The sequence below is a fragment of the Anas platyrhynchos genome, chromosome Z (genome assembly GCF_047663525.1).
Source record: "Anas platyrhynchos isolate ZD024472 breed Pekin duck chromosome Z, IASCAAS_PekinDuck_T2T, whole genome shotgun sequence".
Classification (NCBI taxonomy): Eukaryota; Metazoa; Chordata; class Aves; order Anseriformes; family Anatidae; genus Anas; species Anas platyrhynchos.
In genome coordinates, this window is record NC_092621.1 from 26,386,715 (window position 1) to 26,409,831 (window position 23,117).

The window sequence follows — 23,117 nt, forward strand, 5'->3', positions numbered from 1 at the left end:
AGATACCTATGACAGACAAAAGTTGCAAGATGTAAGCAATGTGTTAATTATGTTCCAAATGAATTAATTTGCTTGTCCTGCATAGATAGAAGTTTAGAAGACTAGGAGCTAACAACTGTGAACTTTCTGGAGCTCTCTATATTGAAAAAGAAGAAAGTTTGCTTCATATTTAGGATGGACGAAACTAATAAAAAGCCACTTTTCTCATTATCAAATTGTTTCTTATCTGTCCTAGACATTGAACTTGTTAGTGTTGCAGTCCATTCTCTTAGGTTATCATTCTGGTTTTAGGTTCATCTATTTCATCATTTGGCAGCTTTTACTCAATCAGATTACTGGCTCTTGTTTCTGTCTTCTAAGGCTCTACTCTTCATTAGTATTTTTAGTTGTCCTGATCTGTGTCTTCTTCCAATGAACTCCGTTATTTTCTTTTACCTAAAGTGCTTGAAGGTCTGAGTTTTTTGGTTTTTTTTTTTTTTTTTTCAAAGCATATCGGATATAAAGTATCCGCTCTGTTTTCAGATACAAGATAGGCAAGTTTAATTACAGTATCCAGTGCAATCCAGATCCTGTATCTGGATTCTAAATATGTTGCAGGAATAAATATTAAAATAGATAACAAAGTAGGTACATACATTTTGTTACCTACATTTTACTTCTTTTCACTTTGAGCTTCTCAAAGTACTATATGTAATTAGGAAGTATCACCTTTTCTTGGGGGATCTTTATAATAACCTCTTAAAATTTAAGTGCTGTCCTTAGGTAAGTTGTCTAAAATCGTGATTAGGATTCCAGTCCATTTGTAGCTTAGCATCGTGCCTTCATTTTGATAGATTTAGCATACAAAATGAAGTTGCAAAATCAGGATCGCTTTCCATAATTTAGTGAAAAAATAGAAACCTAATCTGAGTACTTTTGAGATGAAAGTTTATGCTTGGAATACCTGAAAGATATGTCTCAAGAGGATGCACCAAACAAGTTGTTGGATTGCACATCTGTAGAGCTGGCATTTCAAAAACTTCTCTAAGGGCATGGGGGTCTTCACACATGGGGTGGTGGGTACATGGAAACCCTGGTTGCCTAACATTGGACTGAAATGCAAACAAGGTTTGGTGAAAGATTCAGCAGGTGATTTGTCTCTTTTCAGTTTCATGTGTATTACTTTGTACTGTTTACAAGTTGTTTTCATTAAGTGGAGTGGCACCCAGCTCCTAAATTTAAAATCAAACCATTTAATATACTAAAACAATACGTTATTTAAAATTATCGTTGTAGTATGCACATAAATACCCTTATCAATCCAAAACAAAGCAAGGAAAACACTAAAAGGTAATGCAGTTTTGTAATGCTAGCTTGCACTCAGAACTCAGAAAATCATGTTACTATCATTTTTTTCCAGTGCAATAATCTGTCTTTTTAACGCAGTGATAACTTTGCATGGTAGATGCCTTAGGTATGAAAGTGTATCTGTTTCTGCAAAATGGTCCTCCTAAAATATGTAATCTGAACACCAGAAGCCTTGGAAAAGTCCTGTATGCACATAAATAAATAGGTGTTTGGTTTAATGAAATAAACACAAAACATACAGTTGTGATCTGATAATCTTTAATGTTTGTTGGAAACATGTCCAACTGTCTTGCTTCAGCAAGGTATTTTCAAAACTAAAGTGGTTAGTGCTCTGTTTTCCTAAAATTCGCGTAATCTTTGTAGGAAATATACAATATTGACAGGGTGGAAGTTCATTCAATTTCCATGATCTGTAGCTTTAGGTAGCTTCACCCATCCTTTAATTTTTCTTTAACTCTTGTAGAAGCTTTGTATTTAAACCCATGATGGACTTTTATGAGTCAAAAAAAATAATTTCTTACTCTGAAACTTTCTAAAGGAACTTTCCTGGTCAGATTAATGAAGTTCAAGCAAAAATCCCTTGAAAAGCTATTGCTAGGAGGCAAATTTTTGTTCTGTTTAGAAATGTGTTCTTGAATTGATACATAATTGAATAAACTTGTGAGAGGAAATTATTTCTTCCACTAAGTAATCATTTTGATTAACTTGAATCTATTGCCATATAAAATACTATGCTTTTTTGTTTTTGAAGCTCTTTGTTGCTTGCTGAGTGGGTAGCTAGTTCTGGTAGGCTGCAGAAGCTGTTTGCTAACAAAAGTATGTTTGTGAGAATTACTGTAGCATGTCACAAGGTTGTTTATCTTTAGAGTATGCAAGACAGACTGAAACTTTATGACTGTTTCATTGTTCTCTGAACAGAGAAAACACTGATTTAAAATGAACTTTATATTAAATTTGAGTATGAGTAGACTTAGAAAAACTTACTTGTTGATGTTGCTAAGCAGTTAACTGGTAGCTAAGAAATGTGAAACATCTAATGTTCAAGCATAAAGTGTTAGAATTTGCTGCTGTTTGCTTTTATCAGGGCATTTGCCTTTTCTTGTATTGAGGTTCTTGAATGCACATGAAATGTTTCAAGTACAGCTTCTAAAAGGCTCATTAATTTCCTGGAACGGGAGGAGGGGAAAATCTAAGACCATCAGTGAGGCAAATGAGGGAATGGTGCATGTGCAAGCCACGAGCCCGTTCTTCTACTTAAATGTTTCATTAAATGTACTGAGCACGTACATATGTCTGTAAAATAGCTGGTTGTAATGGCAAAGCTTCGTTAGAAAGTTTCTTTATTCTCCAGCCCTAAGAGATTGTCAGGTCTGAGATGGCTGATGACCTTTTCTTCGATCTAATGGCAATATGTATTGCCAAAGAACTCAAGAGCAGACAGTTTCTTCAATTCTCTAGTGTGTTTAAAAAAAAAAAAAAAAAGATGAGCATGAGGGTACTGATGTTTCTGAGAAGTTGCTCTCTTAAATAATAAACCCAAGGACTGACTCCAAGTCTGTACGGCAGTTTGAAGATGGAATATAGAATCTCTAACCTGAGATTAGAGAAATGTTATTAGGGCTGTGCTGTGAGAAAGCATCTAGGTTTACATGTAGAGAACATGAAGAATGCATGCAACTTCAAGCAAGTAAATTGTATCTGTTCTATACAGTGTGAATAACCAAGTAAGATTTACTTTTTTGTTGAAGTAGAAGGTGTTTCTTCTCACATTTTCGTTCTTTACTCTCTCTGTACTGGTAGATTTGATTTTTCTACCCTACTAATTTGCATTACTTCCAAAGGTATAAATATGGGGGGGGGAGGTGTGAATTGCAGTACACTGAGAACAACCTGGATAAATTAACTCATTTTGAGTAAATTAACTTAAACGTTCTTCTGAAGTCTTGAAATTCAGATAATGTTTTTGTGACATTCATTTAACACCTGAGTTGAACACTCAGAGAATTGCTGAGAATTTTTAGAAATGAATGTTTTATGAGAAACTCTGCATCAGCTTGGGTTTCTTCTTTTCCATCTTTGTTTTAATTTTTGCACACGGTTTCTGCATGTGTTCATTATTGACTTTGTGATTATTTAACAAAATAAACTGACAAAATTGTGAAAATGCAGATCAAAATTGTGTGTTTATCAAACAAATGTGTTATCAAGTCTTGTTGAACTTCTTAAAATTACTGTCTTTGGGTCATACTAGAAGTCATTCTCCATATACTCATATATGTAGTAGTTCTGGCACGTGAGTAGATAGACTTCCTTTTTCATTTTGAAATGATGATATATGAAGTAAGTATATCTAGAGCAGGAGGCATGTGTTTTCACATCTGTGAAAGGCATCAAAGTGGATACCTTGATGAAAGAGTGATTACTTCATTGTTTATACTGCTGTTTAGGCATTGAGAGAAGTCAGCTATGTAGAATAGTGCTATACAGAAAAATCAGGATGATTAGAACTTGCTGACTTTTTTAAGCAGTTTTTCCTCACATATTGCTTGTTTCCCCAAAGTTTACTTTATTAAATAATTCATTAAATAATTCTAATCTTGTGAAATTCTTAATATGCTACAACTTCCAGTTGTCAAAAGAAACTCAGTAAGATTTTACATCTTTTTTGTTTTGTTTTGTTTTGTTTTTTAATACAGATCTAGGTAAGACAGTAAAGGTCCAAAAAGTTGGCTAATAAAATTAAATTTTTGCAGAAGTATTCAAACAGTTGATTTAGTTTATTAAAAGTTGATTCATTTCCAGACAGGTAAACTAGAATTGGGACATTCAGTTTTGAAATTACTCTTTTTCCTGAATTTGAATTCTAGTTAATAGATTCATTCAGAAAACTGCAGAACAATCTTTCAACAGCCCAATATCAACGGCAATTAATAAGGCACTTTTGAATACCATTGTGGAGGAAAAAAATCAGCTTGAAATTTTCACAGAATGTTTGTTAACCACATAACGTGTGGCCGTCTTTTCTATGTAACCTAGAAAAAAAAAGTTGAGAGTTTCCTTATTCACAAAGTATTAAAAGAAGTTAATTTCACTCTTAAGGTCATCCACATGTTGTGTTTTGCTTTGTCAATGTGAATATGCTGTTAGCCATTGAAAAAATATTACTACTTATACTAGTTGTAATGGTGAAGTGGAAAAGCCAGCAGATAGGTTCCTGAGGAGAGGACAAGGGGTAGAGGTGGACTTCTGACAGTCTAGTACAACACCATAGAAAGGTAAACTCCCAATGGCTAAAACTAGATCACTATAATGTCTTGCACTTGAAGTATCTTTAATTTAACAAAATAACGCACAAAATATTTTTAATGGTTTGAGAGATCTCTTTAAGATTGTTCCAAATCTAAAAAGGTACTCTAATGTCAGACTGCTTAAATCCATTCATACAAATCAGCTTCTGGGTAAAGTGAGAAGGATACCAGCTAAAATACTGAGATATGATATTAAAGCATTTCTTAAAGTTAACTTCAGCCTTCTTTTTGAGTAGGCCAAGTAGTCTTATGTTTCTGTCTAAGTGTAAGATTGTGCAAGAGTAACTTATCTTTCCAAGCTCAGAGAAAATATCAAGTTTCACTTCGATCTTGATGATAAGCATCCAGAATATCTCTGTTTCCTATTTTGTTCTGTAATTAGAATGTTTCAGCCTCAGACTGAGTCCCAAATGCTTCTGTCTATCCATCCAATTGCATAGGTACTTAAATTTTCATGTTAACAGTATTAAGTAGAGCTTTTGTTTGAATACTGTGTAAATATTGATACATAAAATTATTTTTGTTAACTATATGAAGATACTGAAAAATGCTACTGAAGATAACTTTCTCATACTATATTGTTTTATTAGCAGGGGATGCCACGGCAAGAATTTTCTGACCAGTTAATCTAGTCAGAAACTGTCATGAAGTTTAATTTCTTGAAAGTAGAGCTCAGAATATCAAGAGGAAATGAAGAGTGTAGAAGGGTATTACATCTTTAAGTTGTTCATAGCACTCCTCAGCTAATGAAAGCCTATGAAATTTTGCTAAGGCAGTCTTTTTCTCCTTTTCTATACATCTCTAGTTCTGCCCCAAGACTGAACTAATTTACTGATAATGCCAGTAAAACCATGCAAATAAATCACTCCAAATCTGTTGCATGTCTGGAGAGAAACTTAAATGAGTAAGTTTGTACTTCCCTATTCATTCTGAACATGCAAAGAAGGAATGCTATATTAAAAAATATATATTCATCATACTGCTATAACAAACTTTTAAAAATTGAAGTTGAATGAGAAATATACATTTCTGCCGTCAGTAGATAGTTTTGTACATTAAATTTCATTTTGCTATTTGGTAGGTCTTTATGGAGCCATTGAAATCAATAGCCCACGTAAACACACAAACAACGTTTACATGTATGTGGAAACACTGCAAAAGATCTTCAGAAGTCTACACAGATGTTTTGACCCTTAACTGTTTTTTTAGGAAGCTTAGTGAATTGCTGCCAAGTCATTCTAGCAAACCATATCTCTTCTAACGTTGATCAGTGAATGCTAGTTATAAATGCATTCTTGATTATTTTTAAAATAAATGTGCCAAGAGTGTATTTTCAGATGTGTCATAGGGTGGGGAGGGGACAGAAACAGTGTCTGTTGCCATTTCTCAATCTACTTCCTCTCCTGGAGTTTAGGTGTTCTGTGATGTGTGATTTTTCCGTCATTTGTTTCATCAGTAGTAGATGTTGAGGTCTGAAGAGGAGAAAGAATGTGGCTTCCTAATCTTCTCACTTTTTGATGTTTCATCTCAACACAAGTTTCTCAATAACAGTTCACAAGTAAGACTGGCCTAAATCAAAGCAACAGTGCAGCTGAAGGAAGGAATAGGAGGTATGAGAGTAAGTAAGGATTTAACCTCACCTTCCTTTCTCAGGTTCATAATTACAATTGTACAAAAATGGTGATGAAGCCCTTTTTTTCTGACATTTGCAGCCTAAATGTTGGAACAAATCAGATCTCAGGTAGTTTCAGTGACAGCTAAATATTCTCTTTCAAACTGAACTGAGTTGCCATGTTATATTGCTCTGCAGCACAACAGTCTGAATTTCTCTCTTTGCTGACAATTGTGGAGGATAGCATATTAGTTTCTGTAATGCTTTACAGCTAGCTCTAATATAGCTCATGCATATATGATGCAAGATACTGGAGTGAAATGGATCTCATGTACAAGTACAGATGGCTGTAATTCTGAAATAAGGTAAATGTTGGTATAGAAGGAAAAGCCAGCTAAATTATATAGCTTGTGGTCTACTTGGGAGATTGTAGTCCTCTCAGTACTACTAGAGCGCAGGTTGTTTGCTTCACCTTGTTAAAATATCCAGGGTTCACATACTAATTCTTGGTGTGGTTACTTGTGGTTTTCAGTTTGTATAATAGGTGTTTGTAGTTAGAGAATTTGTGATCATAAAAGAGAACATCTAAATTACAAATTAAATAATAATAAGCTGGTGTCAATAATATAATATTCCTAAAATGCTTGTGTATTGATGATGTGTGTAATCTCTCACTGGTCACTTAAAGCATATGTAGTTAACTAAATCTAGCTAAGCTTGTTGGGAGTTTTCTGAAATGGTAAAAACTCAAGGTTTGGCATACTGGTTTAGGAGCAAGTGCCTCACTTGCCGTGAGGATTGCCTCATGTTGAGGCACTGACTCGCAGCAGCAGTCGAACTTGCCTGAGAGAATCCAGAAGATAAGCATTCATGTGTGTTAAGCCATAAAAAGTTCAATTCTCTTTAACAGACTTAAACATGTAGGCAAGTCACTGGTTAGTAGTACAAATATACGCAGAAAGGCATTGCAAAAACTCTTCTTGATTCGAAACTAGGAAACCATAAGTTGTTTCTGGATCTTACACAGTAACTTAGATCTGCTCTTGCTGCTGATCTGTCACAGTTGTATGTTGACATAAACGATCTAATTTACATTCTTGTGTATTCACATTTGACGTCTCCCTACAAAGTAAAATTTGCAAAAACACTCCCTGATAGCTAAACAAAAGGTTAAATCCAAGAGTAGTCTTCTGAACTCTGACCTTCTGAACTCTGAATAAGTTTGCTTATTTGAATTTTGACCTGAATCTCAGACTGAAGTGGGAAATACACAGGAGAAAGATGTGGCCATCTCAAATTAAGTACCTTGGTTAGCTTCGGAAGTGTATCAGTCCTTCTTTAGCTGTGAATACTGTATTTTCTTTGTTGTTCCTCAGTGAGCTTTGACTGGTATAGTATTAGAAGAGAAAATAAATTGAAGGGAGCTCATGAAGAGTTGTTAAATCAGTCCAAATTCCTCCCTCAAGGATGGACATAGCTCACATGATAATATTAGATGCTATGTTTGTTTCTACTGTTAGGATTCCTTCTTTGCTATCATTTTCTTGTGTTCTGAGCTCTTCTTTACAGAGCAGTTCTATTTACAGTAATTCTGAAGAAGAGATCACTTCCTTCATCTTTGTAGCATCTACAATTTATTGACTTTTCTGTTGGACTGAACAGTGCTCCTTTCCTCAGTCATTCTTCATGTGAACATGTTTTACAGCTTTGCCTTCTATTCTCTGAACCCTGTCCTCACCTTCTTTGAGCACCAAAACTGGACTCCTTATTGAGGATCGTAGACGTTAAACAGAAAGTAGGATTGCATTGTGGGTCTTGTAGACTATCCTGTATCACAACACCATGATTTTTTTTTATTTCTTCAGATTGTGAACTACTAAATTCATCTCTAGATACACATTGTAACTTGTGCTATATTTGTACAGCATAGTATTTCCTATAAACAAGTAAACGTAACTTTATCATTCTCCAGTGAGCACAGTTGTTAAGTATTTATTGTTGTTCCATTACATTAAGTCTTTCCAACTCTTCTGTCTTGGATTTTCATTTCATTCCAGAAACAAATCTTTGTGCTGCTTGGGTACAGTTTCTTAAGCAATTGTACTAGATAATCTGGTGCTTTCTAAAGAACGGTAAGAATGGAGACTGGCTGGCCCATGAACGTCTGCGTAACTTAGCAGTATTATAGTTGATAGCTGAGCTTGTATGCTATTCTTATGGGAGCTCCTTATCTGAGTTTGAAGCTGTATGCATATGAGGACTTAAGATTATCTTAAATCTTTGTATCCACTAAAGCAGTGATCTGTCTGCCATATGTTCCTAATTAAAGTTTTCTCCTCCATCTTGTCTGAGCATTAACAGGTAGTCTCCATAATCTTAGCAGAGGTCTTGAACTCTTCTTCTCTCAAACCACTGCCCCCCCAAGCAGTAGTAAACTTACTTGAGGTTCTTTACTCCTATAATTCCTTTGAATTAGCGAACTGCATGAATTGACTAAAGATTCAAATATAGTAATGGTTAAACTGTGGAGAGATAACTTTGAACCAGGGTGTCCTGAAATGCCTGGAGGAATGTCTAAAGAGTGCCTGAAAAGTACAGGCCAAAATGCACGTTGGCCAAGGGTTGCCTCATGGGTGCAGTACCATGTGGAAAAAAACACTTTTGGAAGTGCTAACTTGATATCAGATAGCCGTAAAGGCTGTGATACTGCTGCTAAGCTGTTAGGAGCATGTCAGTCAATATTTCTGTAACGTTATTTAATGACAGGTGATGTGCATGGTTAAAGTAATGGTGGTGCTACCTCTAATGCTTGAGGTAACTTAAACTAAGCAAAGCTACTGCACCAGCCATGCAGCTGGCCATGCAGTAAATAACCAACCTGATTTCTATAAACAAGTGGGAGTATTTCTATAAACAAGTTTTACTCTACTGGTAAACGCAGAGGTGTTATTGATTTATTTTGTAAAAATAGCTGTGGTAAATAATACTGATAGTGTATACTTTAATTTTACGGGAACAGGGGGGAATGCAAGTGCCTATAACTGGCATAATGGCACAAGCAGCATGAGTTGAGCCCTCTGTGGCAGCAGCAGCAGCACTGTTCTGTGTAGCCTCAATGCACAATACTGTTTTCAGGCAGAAACCTCTGACAGACTTAACCTTGGTGTAAGTGCACTTTCGAATCAGGGAAGTGCTCTTCTTGGTATCCAGAACAGAAAGTACAGGAATGCAACGTGGAAGTAGTGAGTTAGAAACAGTTAAAAGTTTACACTTGCCAAATAGAGATGCATGCTGTTTACTCAATTCTTACTCATCAGCTCAAGCCATACTCGGTGTTAAGTTTAATAGAAGCAAGTTAGATTCTCTGTATGCCTCCATCTACCAAACTCAGTCTTTTTTCTTTCTGAACAGACTTTGTAAAGGGTGTCAGTGAGCAGGGTGCTTTGATTAAAGCAAATCTCCTTGTGTTGATAATAGCAGACCAGAGTTACACCCTAGCTATAGGGTATGTAGATGCTGCTCAGCCGCATGGGTGGGGTGCACAAGTAGCAATGATACGTATTCAGTAACATTCAACAGTGGGAACTTTGAAACGAATCTGTAGCTTTTTGGTTCTTTTGTCACCCCTCCTCCTCCATTGGCCCTTCAAAAAAAAAAAAAAAAAAAAAAGAGAGAATAGGAAATAGCTGCCAGAGCTAACGTGAACTTAAAATACTGGGGGAGACTTTGAAAAGGTTAATTCTTTTAAAAAGCATGGCAGGACTTGGCATCTTCTGCTTGTTAAATGCAGTGTCTGCTTAGCACTAATAGGAAACTTTTAAGGTAATTCTTATACAATGTATTTTGTGAAAAAAATGATCTTTTTTTTTTTTTTTTGCTTTTGTGCAAACAGATTGGGGTTTGGCAGGAAGGGGAACAGATGTCCATCTGTCTTTTTTGCACTCCCATGATCTGAAATAACTTGGAAGGACTTTATTACCTCAAAATTGCTAGTTTAAGTAAGCAAGTATAGCCAAGACTGGTAAGATGACACATCCTATTTGCGCGGCATGACACTAATAGTGAAACCTGTAGATGTGAAGCCATGCTTTCAGGGGAAGATGAGATGTATTGTTCAAGTGTTTAATCCTTTACTAGAGATATAAGTTTTTTTCCTTAGACTTAATTCAGTTATACTCCTTCAAGGAGGAAAACTAAGTTTGGCTATGTCTTACACATTGCATTATTTTAGCATAGGTGTCAGCAGGAGATCTTAAATGACAAGCAATGTCATGTGTGTTAATGTTACTAAATTTGCAAAGTGGACTTGCTGCTGGTCATTGTGTGTTTCCTGAAAGAAGACTCTAGGGGAAGGTGAATCAGCAGTTTCAGCTGACTATACAAGCATATGCTGCAGCAAACCTAAACGTTGTCAGTTCCAAACTGTTGAAACTTCCCTTTTAGGAAAGGAAAAAAATCATTCTCTGCCTCTTGGCACACTTTTGTCACTCTTGGGTCTGTCTTCCAACAGCAGCTGTAAGTTACAGCTTTATCAATAAGTGGTTACAGTTGAAACTCCTTAAAGCTTGACTAAAGCTTACAGTCAATTCCAGACTAACACACTTGATTAATTATAAACAATGCAGATTGTTTCACTTTGACCAACCCGATCTTTGCCTGTGTGTTCCAGTTATGTTTCATAACAATCACTCTGGCTTTAAGAGTAGATACTGTAATTCTCTGAGGAATACTTCCTTGTAGGGTGGAGACTTGCATGTCTAATCGGACTTGCTCTGAGCAGAAGGTGGGACTAGATAACCCTTGCAACCTCAGTTATTCTGACTCTGTGATGAATCTGTATTTCTTATATAGCAGTTAAATCAACCTTCCTTGTTCGTGTCATATTCTGCTTCAAATTGAAAGGACTCCCCGTTCCTTTCTCAAAATTATTCCTTTTTTTAATAAACACCAAAGTTGTATTGCCTCAAACTTGCAAGTTTTCAGGTTTCATAAGCAAAAGATCTGGTTTAACTTGGTCTCCTTCAAGTTCTGCTTCACTCCTCAAGTGTTGTAAGGTGCAGGGAGAAGAAATTCTACTTATTTCCATGTTTGTTTACCCCAAGTAGGCTATGCTGAGGTTAAGCAGGAAATCAAATATCTATTTCATGTGTTGTGTGGTATTTGGTAGGTTTGAGAAAATCTAGCTGTGCTAGATAAACCCACCAGTTTGAAATGCAAAAAGAAAGTGCAAAGACAAACAGCAGATTTAATTACTTTTATCGTAATCTAATCAAGCAACACAGGGGACTTAAGGTTTGTACAGTGGTATCTAATTGATCTTCAGAGACTTACTGAGCTAGTTGTTCTAAGACTTGAGAAGAAGCTGCCATGGCTACTAATTTCTTTAATAACTTTACATCAGTGTTCAACTGGCAATACCAGTCATATATAGCTTCTCTTTCTGGAGTATCCATGTGAGTAGACGGGTGTTTCCCTGTTCACCTGGACTAAAACCATGCTCCATTATGTGTTTGGGCTTGGCCACATTAAAAGGAAGTCTGCAATACATGACCTCAGGCTGCAATTAGAAACAGAACTTGTGTGTCACCTGCCTAGAAAGGTTTGCCAGCCTTATTGATCTGTATTGCCTCACTTTAAGATCTTTGAAGAAAGGTCTTTTCTTCTATGATACACAGGCACAGGCAGTCTGCAAAGTTTTATTTTATTATCCTGGACGGTGGAGCATCTTTAAGTACTTTTGGATGAGAACACCCTAGTTTCACTTCTCTGCCCTTTTTGTGGATGATACTTTTTTGTGCCTGAATGGTCTGCTATGCAGATCTGAGTGTGAAGATCCTGCTACAGGATGCAATTTGTCACTGCCATGCAGAATGAGCAGGGAACACCTTGCTACCTACAATCAGGTTGGAGTCTCCCTCTCCTTGCTTAGCAATGGGGTGGTTAGCTTTTAACATGTTGGAATTCAAAGCAGACAGCAGCAAGAATTTGACCATTTCCCTTTAAGGAGTGCCCTACCGTAGAGCAGTTAAGGCACAAGTTCTTGCAGAAAGTCCACAGTGGTGCTGCAATGAAATGAGACAGTTCAGTTACAGTTTAGTTACTAGGAGAAGACTGAGTTGCAGGCTACTGAACTGCTTGTTTTTATCCAGCAGTACGCTGTTTTCTAGTTGGCACTTACAGTGGGGGGCTTTCTATGCTTGTATTCAAACACTGTCCTTGTCTTGTTCAAACTTTTTTACCCCTCTGGAAAGCAGTAAGTACAAGATCTCTGTTTCTTTGGAGATGTTCAAAACCCACCTGGATACAATTCTCTGTAACATGCTCTAGGTGACCCTGCTTGAGCAAGGGGGGTTGGACCAGATGATCTCTGGAGGTCCCTTCCAGCCTCAGCCGTTCTGTGAGGAAAGGTGGCACATGCTTAATGCACAAACTACTACCAACAGTACTACAATTCAGAATAAAATGTGTGATGACGTTTATTTTTGAAGTCCCAAGCATTTTGGTACCTAAATCCTTTGGTTTGTTATCTTTGGTGCAGTAGAAGCAGCCTTTTGCAAGCTGTTTGTCTACCAGTTCCCAAGTTTTCCTTCAAGGGCAGGGTAGGTCAGCTAACTGTAGAGACCTGTGCTGTGCTTGAAGTTGTTTTTGCTATTGTCTTGCACGGAGGGTGTTGGCTTTCAGCAAATAAAAGCAGTCTTTCTTTTCACATGAATGAGTAATGATAGTGTGGGGGGTGTTTCTGTATTGGCAGATAATGTTGAATTTAGTATTTTTACTGATATGCTTACTGACATAGTGTGTAAAGTGAGATAACATTTTCAACTATCTTTTTTAAAAAAAAAATAATTAAATTTTATCAAAGACTAGAGTTCCGGAAGTTGCACTGCTTAAAACAGTCCTACAGGCATCTGTAAGCCTGCTTAAGTTTGTGTTGTGTGGAGTAAATGAGTTATTCCAAATGAAGTATTTCTGTATCGCTACTGCATGACTTTTTATGGTTTGGAAGGGTTTAACCAGAACTCTGTTTCTTCTGTTGCTTTTCAAAGTGGATATACATACAGGGAAAACTAGTTTGGTGAGAACCTGCTTAATGCATACTCTGTACATGAAGACATCCTGTGCCTGTTCCTATGGCTTGTATATAAACCTCATTTTCACAGTGAGCTGTTTGACAGCTGCAGACTAATGGCAGAGCAGTCGAAAATGAATGGAAATCTTCTACTTGGACATGGGTACTTTAGACAGAGGTGTCCTGTTTTCTGCATGTCACATATAAAGCGTTCTTTTTCTAAAGTTATACTAAGCTTCAGTACTTACGGTTAGATGAAGTTCTAAGAAATCTGTGTCCAAATATTCGTCAAAGTGCTTAGATTCGTGCTAATGACTCTGGACAATCTTAACTGGAAATTACCCTGTTGATTCATTGTTTTGAACTCGCTAATCAGGAGACATGACTTCAGGATAATTTTGTTAATCTCTTTCAACATATTTTGTGCAACTTCTAATTTATTGCCATTCTATTAGCAGTAGATGTCGTTGTTACTTCTTGCATACTGCGCAGGAAACTTTATGTAGCAATGTGTTTCAAATGTAATTATAAGGGCTAAAGGTAAAAGTGCTCCGTTCTTAATTGTCTGCCAAGAAAAGGAGGTTTATATGCACAGGGACTGAAGCAGAAACAGGGTAAGGGTTACTGTTGGGCTTTGACCAATAGTAACCTTTGGACGTGTCTGTTCCCTTTTCGCTAGTTCCCTCTAGTGGTCACAAAGGATACCGACCTGAGGAGGTTAATTACTTCAGCTGGTATCTCTTCAAATTCTTGTGCTTTAAATAAACGCACCCTGAATTAATGCGGGGTGTGTGGAAACGTAATTCGTCCGGCCCAACCTGTTAGAAGAGGGTTTGTCGTGATATTTTGTAATGGGAATGCATACTCGCATGCCACAGGCTGGTGGTTCAACTAGCTTTTGGAGATGGGAGTTTTTATCCTTTTAGATATCCAAATATGCCTTTTACTTGAAATTTAGTTGTACAGAACTCTTACCTAGCATAAACTAAATTTATTTCTAAAGTGTTTTGAGCCTCCTGAGGTGAGAGCTGCACTATATGCATGTTCTTGCCTTTCTGTATCTTAGACTAGGTGTTATGTCTAAATATTTCAAGTGTTCAGATAATTTATCACTTTAGCATTCTGTTTTTATTAGTATTGGCCCACACACTAACATTAGAATTATAGAGTCAAGTAGCACTACTATTTATAAAACAGTTCATGTTTTCCTTGACATTTTTAAAATGTCAATGTAACTATTGTATACTGTGTGTTTGACTTAAGATCTTACAAATGTTTCTTACATTACAAATGCATTTATGCTTGTTATGTAGAACTGCTCTGTTGTTCTGTTGATACAGTTATTCTGTCAGAACTTTATCATTACTACTTTCCATCCAGAATGTTAATCTTCTGGGGGAAAAAAAAATAATCTGACAATTACTGCCTAGTTGGTTTGTGTTTAAGAATCTTTATTTTGGCAAATTGATTTATGGTTGGAAACTTAAGAATTGTGTGTGCATAAAGAGTCTTTAAAACAGACAGGGCATGGTTTCTAAATAAAGATAATTTTGACATAAATAGACTATTTTTATGCAGCTGGTACCCTGGCCAACTTCAGGAATCTGAAGTTGTGTCAGGAACATAAGAAAACAAAGCATGTCCTGAGGAGTCCTTCAGTTCATATAACATTTTTTGTTCAGTTCTGTAATTGGTGCAGTAAGCCTTCTTTGGTATTTGGGGACTTCTGAGGGAAGTGAGTGTTGAGATCTGATAAAAATGAGGACTATAACAAAAAAAGAAATAGGAAGAATGAGGAATAGGTTTTGAAAACTAAGGAAAACATGCTACATTTAATGGTTTGAGATGCAAAACAAGCTATGTTTACAATATTTTTGCCACCTTTTCACAAATTACTGTAGTAAAATTGCAATTTAAACAGACTGTTTCTTATAGTTTTCCTTTTGGTGTAGGGTCACTTTTTTCTTGAATCCTCTTTTAGGCTTAATACGGACTCTTCGATCTTTGACAAATCCAACTTTCTTCATCCTCCAGTGCTTACTATCTACTGCATACTCTGCGGTATGCCAGGCATTTACTAGAGATTTCTGTTCTGATGGCAAGGTGAATATCTGAGGAGTGAGTAGAAGGAAAATCTGTGTGGCAGTGACAAGGTAACAGTTCACTGAAATAGGTGAATAACATTTAATGATCTTCTTCCAAAAGTGTTAAAAAAAAAAAAAGCATGTCCTCCAGAATATGTAGTAATATCCTCCAAGTAATATCACTTGCACAGTTAGTCCCCACCATGATTCACCCAGATTGAAGGAGGCTGCTGTATTTTATATTCTGGGGTTTCCTGATGTAGAAGTTTCTGTAGAACGAGCAAAGGGTAGCTAGACTTCTCAACTCCACCTCTGAAACCTGCTCAGACTTGTAGCTTTCTGAGTAAAGTTGGAAAAAACTGTTTAATCGGGTATCAAGTGAGCGGTCACGGGTATAGTCTGTAGCACAAGCTTCTTAAGCATAACATAGACTGTAGAGTTGTTCTTCCACTTCCATGCAGAGATGATATTAACACTTCATTACCTTAAATATCTTAAAAAATAGAGTTGGGGCAGTAATTTCTTCCCTGCCACTTTGAGGGAGAAGAGGGACGTTGTGACCTCGATATCTGCAGCTACCACAATCGCCGAGTGCTGTCCCTGCGCAGCGCCTGCTGCCGCCCTGCCTAGCGGGCACTGTGCAGACGAGCACCCAGAGGCTGGCTCTGGGGCTCCAGCGGGGCTGCCTCCTGCCTTCCCGGCTCACTGGCCTGCTGCTAGTGCTCGGGGATCTTCTCTGACAGCACTGCCTTTTGAGTTTTATACATAGCAGTGAAGTAATAATGATGCATGCAACTAGTGTGTATAATTTAGCTATTAAGTAACTATTAAAGTGTTTTCAACTAGGACCAGAACCCCTGTTGCTTTTAAAGGCACTGAAGTGTGCTTGTACTGTCCTTAAGCCGAGGTCCATCCATATGTGTTTCAAATTAACTTGTTCTGTGAAACCTGACTATTCCTTCTTGCTTTTAAAGCAAATCAAACAATTATTTAGTATGTTGTGTGGGAACCTCAGCCAGAACATCAGTGCTTTTTGTGACGGTGTTTAACAGCAGAATAGAGATTTCTGGTTCTTGTTTAACTCTGCAAATCTTGTCACTCCTGACAGCCCAGATTCACAAAGAGGATCAAAAGCAGTCTGTGTCCTTTCCTGTTATAACCTGGTGGCTTGGCAGTACAAGCTGCTTTAGTTTTACTACTACATCAGTATACAGAGGGAAGCAGTTGTAGGCTCTGGGGTGTTGTCCTCCTCAGCATCCTGTCTGTTCTTCTGTGTGTGGAGCACCTGCTCCTCCCTATTCGCCTGGTCTGGAATCTCAGCATTTTAAGCTGTTGAATAATATTTGGTGAATAGTCTTCCTGTGCACATTCTTTAAGAGAACTCATGGAAAAACAGTATTCATCCATGCAATTAATCATGGGTATGAACTACATGGATAAAGATTGTCAACGACCAGATAATTGCCTTTGGTTGCATCTTTGTCAGCCTTTGTTCTCCTCTCTGCAATGCTTTTTGTATAGGTGCTGCTGCTTTGTCCTATCCTACTAGGAGCAGCTGAGGGAGCTGGGCTTGTTCAGCCTGGAGAAGAGGAGGCTCAGGGGCGACCTTATCGCTCTCTACAGATACCTTAAAGGAGGCTGTAGCGAGGTGGGGGTTGGCCTGTTCTCCCACGTGCCTGGTGACAGGGGAGGGGGAATGGGCTTAAGTTGCGCCAGGGGAGTTTTAGGTTAGATGTTAGGAAGAACTTCTTTACCGAAAGGGTTGTGAGGCATTGGAATGGGCTGCCCAGAGAAGTGGTGGAGTCACCGTCCCTGGAAGTCTTCAAAAGACGTTTAGATGTAGAGCTTAGGGATATGGTTTAGTGGGGACTGTTAGCGTTAGGTCAGAGGTTGGACTCGATGATCTTGAGGTCTCTTCCAACCTAGAAATTCTGTGATTCTGTGATCCCTTCCTTTAGAAAGTAGTAGCTCATTCCAGAACTTCCTAACCTGTGTGCCAGTCTAACTTATGCAGGTGTTGAAGATGGTTGTCATCCATAGGCAGCATATGGTGACTTACCAAAAGTATTTGGAGTTAGAGAAGTAAAGATCCAAAGGATGTTGGTAGATTGAGTGGTATAGCAGTTATGATTATCTTAGTGCTGTATTGCTCTAATCTCTGTTTTACTGGTTGTCTTGTGCTTATTTGTCATCCCAGAATTCTTGTTTCCTCTTGGGCATGTAGTATGCTTATTTAACTGCAGAATTGCAAAGTTTATCACTACACGAGGAGAACATGCCTACATTTCTTTACCTGCTTTTGCAGTTGTAAAGAAAGTTCATGTTAGAATGTTTTGAGCTTTTTACTTTTCTAAGTAGTCTCCTGCACTGTGCTTGGGAGGGCTGTAGGCAGGGTAATCATCCTCCAGAGGCTCCTACCTGGATTGTGAAATTCCTGTCTCTGCCTTCCTGCTGACTAATATCTGCCTTGCTTTCAAAATGTTAGAATTGCATTGCCAGAGCCTGTAGACCACTTGATAAAGCAGACCTACAGATGTATGTTAATTATTAATTTAACTTCAATATACAGAAATGCATATCAAAGTGCCCTGCTTGCAGTGTTAGTATTCTTATCTGCAAGCCATCCCCACGTAGTCCTTTCCTGGGTTAAATAGCAGTACCCTTTCTTTAAATACATGCTGAAATACTTGCAGCTAGTCTAAAAATCACCCTTGGAATACAACCAGGGGATTGACAGACCTCTTCTGCTTTGTCTCCAGCTCTTTCATTTATATCTTTACTTGTTTTCATCTACACTTTTTTTTTGTAAGTTACTGTGGCTTGATCTTTGTTTGTTTGTTTAGCCTTTTTCACAAATACTGCAGAAAACCTGATCCTAATGTCTGTTTCATCACCTCCTAGGGTAAGCCTTATGTTTTAGAGGGAGGAGCTGCCTGCTGCTTGTGTTATGTAAAATAATAAATAATTTATAATGCTAACGGAAAATATCTGCCTTGGTGGACAAACACAGTGAAGCATTTGACAGGCACTAAATCAAGACACAATCAAAATAATTCTTGAAGACATGGGAGAATAATTTGCTTTATTTGATTTTTTTCAAGTGGAGGAGCTCTCCAGCAAGTCTGCTTTATTCCAGAGGATTACTGACCCACTTTAGGAAATCCTTAACTGGCGGATCTGTGTGAGCCATAATGGAAGTCTGCAATATGATTCTGTGAATACTTAACGATTTTACTGAAAGCAGCTTTTCTGACATACTGCCTTGTTGCTGATACTAGCACCTGCTCCGGTAAAGAATCACATGAAGCTTCGTATCATGTGGCTCTTTGCTCTCATCTATCATAAAGAAAAGGCGTTTTGAAAGGATTACTGGATTTCATGCAGCATCTTAGAAAGCTGAAGCTGTTGCAGTGTACTAACAAATGCCAGTTTTGAGCATAGCTTTGAAGCTATGATGTATGCATGGAATTTCAAAGAACTGCATCTATATACTGAGCATGATAATTTAGCGTTAGTGCTTGATGCTGTGTATTGATACAACTTCTGAGTTATTTTTGGTTTTGAGCAGAGACTGTTAGTTCTGTCATATGAACTCTACCCACGTTCCAATTTTTATTCTGGGAAATTAAAAATTGTGTAAACAGAAGAAGCTTGTGTCAAGATTCCTCTTCTCAATGTAATTGAGTATTTCTACAGTGAATAGTTAATGATGATCTGCTTTGCAAGACATAAATGCGGCAGTGACCTGTTCTCATTTAGATGTTGCGGTAGTAGAATGGTGGGGCTTTGCACGGTGCATGCTTTCATTGTTTCTGTTAAGCTGCTTGCATGTGTCTGCTGTGAGCTGAGTGACTTGTTTCTGTGTCAGTTATAAAGCAATACTTATTTTCTGTTTCTCCTGATAAATAAGTATTCCTGTTTTTCTCTTTCCCTTGGGCTATTAAAACATAATAAAACATTTGTGTTTTGTGAACATGATCTATAAATGCAGATGCTTCAGATTTGTGTTGTGCTGTTCAGTCCGCTGAGCTTGCTTCGTGGTTGCAAAGAGTTAAGACTGCCTAAATGTTTTTATATAGCAGTTTTTTGTTGGCAGGGTTTGCAAGCTGATAGGTCACTGTCTTGTGTACAATTCTAAAGCATGGATAAACTGTTTAATCACAAGCACAAATGACTGTCAAATGTACTGCTGAAAAGGTACCTTTAAAAAATAAAGCTTAGTATTTATATGGGGAGGTTTTTTCACCCTCAGCTTTTATTTTATGAGCTAAACCAAATGAGCATTGACTACAATGGTAGTGTAGGAGGAAAAGGATTTAAGTCAATGTAAGTCACAAGGTGAGAACTTAAGTCACAAGGTTTTCTACTTCTAAGATGGTTTATTTTCTTCTGTGTTCTATGGTGGTATTGTGACCTTGATTAAATCTTCAGATGTGGACATTCAGAAATTTCACTTAAGCTTAAATCCAATTTCTGCGAACATGTGTCTTGCTCACTTGAAGGAAAAAACATTCAGAATACATCTGCTGTTCTTAGCAAAAATGCTCTGACTAATACATTGGATATTTTTAATACAACTTCAATAACAGATCAATTTTAAGATGTATCTTATTGAAATGAAAAATGTTACCTTCTTTTTAGTTTGTACAACTTTAACAGAATGAGTCCCTGCTGTCAAACTGACAGTAGTAAGAATGCGTTCAGAATCATCTTAGTATACATAGTATATGATTAAGTAAATACTGAAATTTACAGTAGAACAGTGAAACTCAGTTTCAATTTGCATTTAAAGGCAATGTTAACAAATATCTTATGATTTTCCAATTCTATAAAATGCTCTCTTAAGGTTTTTACTGATTAAACACTTCTAAAGAGAAATAATATTGTATGCTTAAAACTCTTGTGCTTCAATCTTTATCTCCTTACCTGTTTTGCTTTCACTTGTCAAGTCCTTGAAGGAGGATCTGTCCATTTAAAAAAATAATAAATAAAAAAAAAAAGCTCTTGAATATTTTAAGAAAATTAATCAAAGCTTTATTATTTCCTTACTTTTGTACTTAAGTGAACTACATGAACCCTGTGAACTAAGCTATAATCTTTGCAACATAACACCAAGTGCATTGCAAATACAGATGTGGTCCAACTTCCCAAATACATTACTAAAGTCAAGTGTACCCTCAACATTTCAACTGATATTCTTAAAAGCAAACAAAAAAACCCACCTGTGTATACAGTGTGATTGTTCTTAACAAAATGTCTAAGCCAATAGATATTTAAGACATGTTTCAAAACAAATAGTACAATTATGAAAATAAAAGCTTTTAGCACTTCTGTTGTTACACTTTTATAGCTACATGTATTATTTCTGGGATACATACTCAGCATAAAATAGCTTTAGCTGTGTTATATATTACATGACTATATGGGGCATATACATCCTTCATGTGACAGAATAAGGAAACTGATTCTTATATTCTTTCATTTGACCTGAAGCTGTCATTAAACATAAACTTCTGTTTCTGCTGTTTCAGGTTATAGTATTTGTCTATATTTTCCTGAAATAAGGCAATGAATGCGATATGCTTTATTAAGTATTTCAAATTTACAGGTGCTTGTATTTCTTTTATTGCAAGTATCGTGTACGTTAATCAGTTAAACCTTCAGCGAAACTTCTAGGCCACCTTTTTCAAGTTATGCTTATATTTCTTACTCATACTAATTTTTCAACTTCTTTTCTACTCTTGATACTCATCCTGTTTCTTCTAAAGTCCATTTTGTTTCCTTAATTCTTTCTTGTCTTCTGCCTCATTTTTCAAACAGGCTGGATGGACACAGACCCTTGGCTCTTTCTTGCTTGTTCTTGATGAATAATCTTGTGTAGTCATGTTCGTTGAAGTATTATGTTAACCGCTCTGAGACTCGCATTTCTCTTCGCTCATACCTTCATTTCTGGAACACAGTTTTTCTCACTGCTCCTTTTGTAACCCAAGTATACATACTTTGTCCCATACATAACAATATTATCCAAATCTTGTTTCAAATACTTCAAAAAATATGTTGTCCTTACTGTTTTTGATACTCTGTATGCTCATTTTTTATCTTAAGTTATCAGCACTTTGCTAAGTTTTCAAAGCAGCTTCCAATTTTTCCATTAAAAACTACAACAGCTAGATTTTATTTTTGCTTCTTATTCCATGTCGTTCATTTGGTGTCACTGTCTACTCGTCCCTTCAGGATTTCTCTGCTACCATGTAATTTCTTAAACCTGTCAAAGGTCCTTCACAATGTTGTCGATGTCCACTTGATCAAATTAATAACAGTATTTCAGATGTTAATATCTGAACTATCATTTTTTCTTACTTTTTCATTTTTTTCTGACCACTTACATTAATGTAGAGGGAAATATTTTTCTTTCAGGTGGTCAGTATCTAGTTTTATTTGTAAGAGAATTCATCAAACTTAAGATTTTTATAACTTTTTCTGGCTATTTTAGTAAACATACAGCTTTCATTTTTTTGCAAAATTTAATTTACTGTTATCTTCATTTGTTTTCTGTATCTCATTTTGTTTTATGTTTTTTGTTGTTGTTAAAGGCAATTTTAGTCTAATATAAAATATTGCTGAAGAAGCCTGGAAAAAGAAATTATTGACAATAATCATCTGTTTTTCTGTGGTCTCTATTTTGTTTCATTTAAAAATAAAAGGTGCGATTTCAATGATTGGAAGGATTTACTGAAGTTGTTGATTTTCTTCAAACTGGACCCTACTAATCCCCCAATTAATTGTGGAGTGCTGTAGGGTTTTTGAATGAAAATGTAAAAGAAAATTCCGTGGTAGAGATTGCAGATAGCAAAGGAATAGAAACATTGTCCTTTTGAACCCTTATATACATGTTTTCTTGCTCTTTTGAGGGGCACATAACAGGTTGTAGATAACTACTGCTTTTTCAGATCATTATGACAACAAAAAATAGATTCATATTAACTTCACAGATGCTAGACCAACATCTTAAACTTGCAGAAATAACTTCCGTAAAGCCCTGTTGCATCCTAACAAGAAACAAATGGTCTGTTTTTAGGAGAAATTACTTTAATCTTGTTTTCATGGTTTCTCCTCTTATTAAAAGGCTCACCACTCTAGTTTTTATGTGGCTTGTATTTTTCAGACTGAATCTGGCTATGGATCAGAGTCAAGCTTACGTCGCCATGGCTCCATGGTGTCTCTTGTTTCTGGAGCAAGTGGATACTCTGCAACATCCACCTCTTCGTTCAAGGTTAGTGAATAATGTTTTCTTAATATTGGTGTGTAAATACAACACTTTAGCAAATGGAAAGAAAAGTTACACAAAGATTCATTCACACAACTAGAGGAAAAAACACCAAGTCTTTGGTTTGCTGTTAGTGTTAATAGCTACACATGTGATGATTAATGGATCTTACAGGAAGCTTTCATGTGCCTCTGTGCAGTTGTCCCTTTTAAACTACAGTATTATCTTCCAGTGGCAAGAGAAGTCTAATGGGAGGATTCATTAACCTTTTCTCTTGTTCTCTTGATAGTACAAGGGCTTCTAAACAAAAGGGAATGCTGGTTCTGTGTATTAATAAATATGATTTTTAATGCAAATTGATAAATTATGACTTTCCCTCTTCCCTGTGTATAAATGTTTAACGTCCCACCTTGAGTGGGCTGTACTTGAT

The 23,117-nt window shown here is 36.7% G+C and overlaps 1 protein-coding gene across 2 annotated transcripts in view; it reads left to right on the forward strand.

Annotated features, from left to right (window-relative positions):
- CERT1 (ceramide transporter 1) overlaps positions 1-23,117 on the forward strand; it is a 79,832-nt gene that overhangs the window by 25,362 nt on the left and 31,353 nt on the right. For both annotated transcript variants that reach the window (XM_027446890.3, XM_038171325.2), the window contains exon 4: positions 22,586-22,693. In XM_027446890.3, the coding sequence (XP_027302691.2) occupies positions 22,586-22,693 (108 nt within the window). The remainder of the gene's footprint in view (positions 1-22,585; positions 22,694-23,117) is intronic.